General features: G+C 34.8%; 1 protein-coding gene across 1 annotated transcript in view; it reads right to left on the reverse strand.

The window, feature by feature from the left end:
* The window catches only part of LOC137628849 (uncharacterized), a 4,748-nt gene extending 2,567 nt beyond the window's left edge, over nt 1-2,181 (reverse strand). Inside the window, exon 1 of the mRNA XM_068360092.1 lies at nt 1-2,181. This exon is cut by the window's left edge and continues 2,176 nt beyond it. Within this exon, the coding sequence (XP_068216193.1) occupies nt 1-1,151 (1,151 nt within the window). The 5' untranslated portion in view covers nt 1,152-2,181.
* Nucleotides 2,182-3,453: the final 1,272 nt, after the last annotated feature.

Below are 3,453 nucleotides of genomic sequence, written 5' to 3' on the forward strand. Positions count from 1 at the left end.
GAGGATGCATCACCAAAGTTAAAAGAAACTGAGTTTGCTCTTCTTTTGAGCAAAGCAATGAATTTAAGAACGTACTCGTGAATTCTAACAAGCTTAGAGAAACTGGAACACTTGTCCAGGACGACTAAATGTTCAGGGTTTGATTCTGCTAAGACTTGTGATTCACTTAATTTAGATGCAGAAATTGAGAAGGAATTTTCTTTCAATGGATTAAAATTTGGATTGGGTACAACTATATCAAATGTGTCAGCATTACTGCATAGTTCATCCCTTTCACATCTTAAAAATTCTGGGCCAGTGAAATAATTAGTTTTCAAAAGCTGTTTGTACGACATAGGCCTAGTTATACAATCTGCTGGGTTCAAGATACCACTGACAAAACAAAATCTAACTGGGTTATTTTCACAGGTCCTTTGAATGTGATCCAAACGATTCATGATAAAGACACTCCTTTTATTCATTTTATCTAATTTGTTCACATAAGAATTAATCCAGCTCAGTGAAACAATGCTATCCGTATACAGTACTGATTCTACAATTCTAATAGGTTTAGGGCACTGAGGACCTGCCAAATCCTTACTCAAATCTAATAATGTTTCTGTTCCCAAAACTATCTCTTGGAATTCTAGAGATGGAATACTTTTGCTTTCTAACTGCTTGTTAACCAAGCGATTCTTTGCTAGAACAAAACTGACTTGCTGAGTTTCTATGCACTGAATAAAAATTGTTGTCCCATAGATTATTTTACTGCTGTCAGTAAATGCAATTAAACGATATGACCCATTTCTCTCCCCGACAACTCTAGGTACCTCAATTGGAGGAGTCATGTTAACTTGTTTGGCTATGTTACGCCATTCTCGTTGTTGCTCAATGGACAATTCTGTATCCCATCCTAGAGAAGTGTTTAATTGAAGTTCATGCATAAATAAACGAGCTCTGTTTAAAATAGGTCCATTGAAATTATATGGATCAAAATTTGAAGCAATGCTTTTCAATATCAGTCTCTTAGTGTTTGCTTTAGAGTCTAGCTCAAGTTTAGGAGAGGAAATACAATCTGTTATTCGGTTCCACTTTAAACCAAATATCTTTACTACATCAGGAGTGACTTCATCCAAATTTTTATCTATTTTTTTCTTGGAGCATAACATCATTGGTAACGAATTGTTGTAATTCAAATTTATATGGATTAAGAATGTTATTCAAGTTATCAAAACCCCAGTGTAAGCTTTCAGAATCATTTGCAGTGAACGCACCATTATCCATGTATATCAAAGAGTAAATAAGTTTCTTCAATTCCTTTAAGTTGTCCAAATCACCTTCAGTGTCTAGCATCAATATTTTGTACAAACCAATCATCAATATTGTTGGGCTACACCTTAGCCCAAAACTTAGACGAAGATTCTTGTATGCTATAATGGTAAAATCTCCTTTGCTTATATTTTTAAACCAAAAGAATAATAATTTACTTTGATCAGTTTCATTTAATGCTATCTGCTGGAAAGCTTTCTTTAAATCAAAGCACAATAAATGAGAATCAAACCTTAAAAGTAGCAAGGCAGTAGACAATTTCTGATTAATACAAGGGCCAGCCCACATTGCCTGATTGTGGCTAATAGAGGGGGAGCCATTACTTTGTTTTTCACACAAATTAGAGAGAAAAACCATTCGGCATTTAGTAGTACTGCGGTCTAACTTAAATATTCCCATGTGCGGCAAAACACTGTACTCCGGGTGTTCTTCACAAAACTTATCCAAATTATCAATCCTTTCAATTAAGTTTTGAGCTACCTGAGTCTTTATGTTATCATCCATTAATCTCAAAAATTCATCATTCTTCGATAATTTCTTTAGGTTAGATTTCAAAATTTGCTTTGCTAAATTTGTGTTCTTTCCCAGCAAATGAGAAACACGACCATTCCATAAAAGTGGCATTATCAACCTGCCTTCTTCATCTCTTTGTGTATTATTAAGTAAATACCTAACTAATTTCTTATTATGTTCAGTGCTCTCCCCATCTAAGTCAGTTCTATCTTTGTGCAAATAATATGAGCATTCTCGCTTTAAAATATGATCAGTAGCTTTTTGCAATTTATGCTCGCTGATCCTGCCATCATGATCTAAAATACAGATTGTAGGATCCTCTGCACTTCCAATACATCTAACACTAGACTTGAAACATGAAGTCATAGGAAATTTGATATTATCCAGTGATTTACCTTGCTCATTTAAATTCTCTTCCAAGCCAAAAAGTTAATGAGTATCATCATGCAGGCTAGGGAGAAATTTCAAATTTGCAATTAATTTCTCAATGTTTCCTATTAACATAATGCCAAATCTTGTTTCATAGTACACACACTGACCACTATGACCAAAACTAACCATCTTTTCCACGAGACAATGAGCTGAATTTGCCCCCAGGACAAACTGAATGTTTGATATGTCTTCTCTAGCCTCATCAAGAAACTCATCTAAAAGCTTATAGCCATAATGTCTAAAACTTCTAACAACTTTACCAAGGCCGGGTAAATTCAAATTTATATCAATACCTGGGACACAAATAGCTTCTATATTATGCGCTGTCTCCCCAATCTTAACAGAAATTTGAACTATCTTGGTACGATAGCATTTTGCTCCATTAAACCCATTGACAACAAGATCAAAATTATCTTTCACAACTTTGAAACACTGACCTTCTAAAGCACACCCAGAAATGAAATTAGCTTGGCTACCTGAATCCTTCAATCCTCTTATTTTACTAGGGCCCAAAGTACAAGAAAATGTGGGTAAAATTGAATTTATGCCCCCCTTACTCTGAAAGGAACTACCTGGACAAACTACCCCATTCTGTGTACTATTTTGAACATCTTTTGATTTACTTTTCTCGTTTTGCTTAGGGTTAGGAACTGCTTTTTTAGGATTACGCACCAAATCTCTGACCTCGGAACTTTCATGATTATCTGACAGGCAAAGAAAGGAGAAATGCCATCCCTGACAATGTTTACACTTTCTGGAAAATCTAAAATGACACGAGCTATCCAAATGCTCGATTCTTGCACATTTAGTGCAACCATTCAAAATGATCAACCTAGCTATCTTTTCCTTAGCAGTAGCGAAATTAGGGCACTTATGGATTGGATGATCACCATTAACCTTATCACTACAAAGTGTGCAAGAATTAAAAGGATTGGAGCTTTTAAAATTAACCTCTGCTGCTAAGTTTGAACTTTTACTCAATCCTAGTTTATCTTGATGCCTTTCAGCAGAAGGCAGTTTACTTTTACTTAATTTACCAAGTTTATTTGCATTCTGATACCGTTCATTGGCTTCAAAAAAGTTATCAACAATTTCACTTGTAGTGGGCTTTGAATTGTTAGTAATTTGTATCAACTGATTTCTGAAAGTTTCATTCATTCCTCTTAGGAAAAAGTACTGCAAAACATCATCTATATCCAT

Source organism: Palaemon carinicauda, chromosome 36, assembly GCF_036898095.1.
Source record: "Palaemon carinicauda isolate YSFRI2023 chromosome 36, ASM3689809v2, whole genome shotgun sequence".
Taxonomy (NCBI): domain Eukaryota; kingdom Metazoa; phylum Arthropoda; class Malacostraca; order Decapoda; family Palaemonidae; genus Palaemon; species Palaemon carinicauda.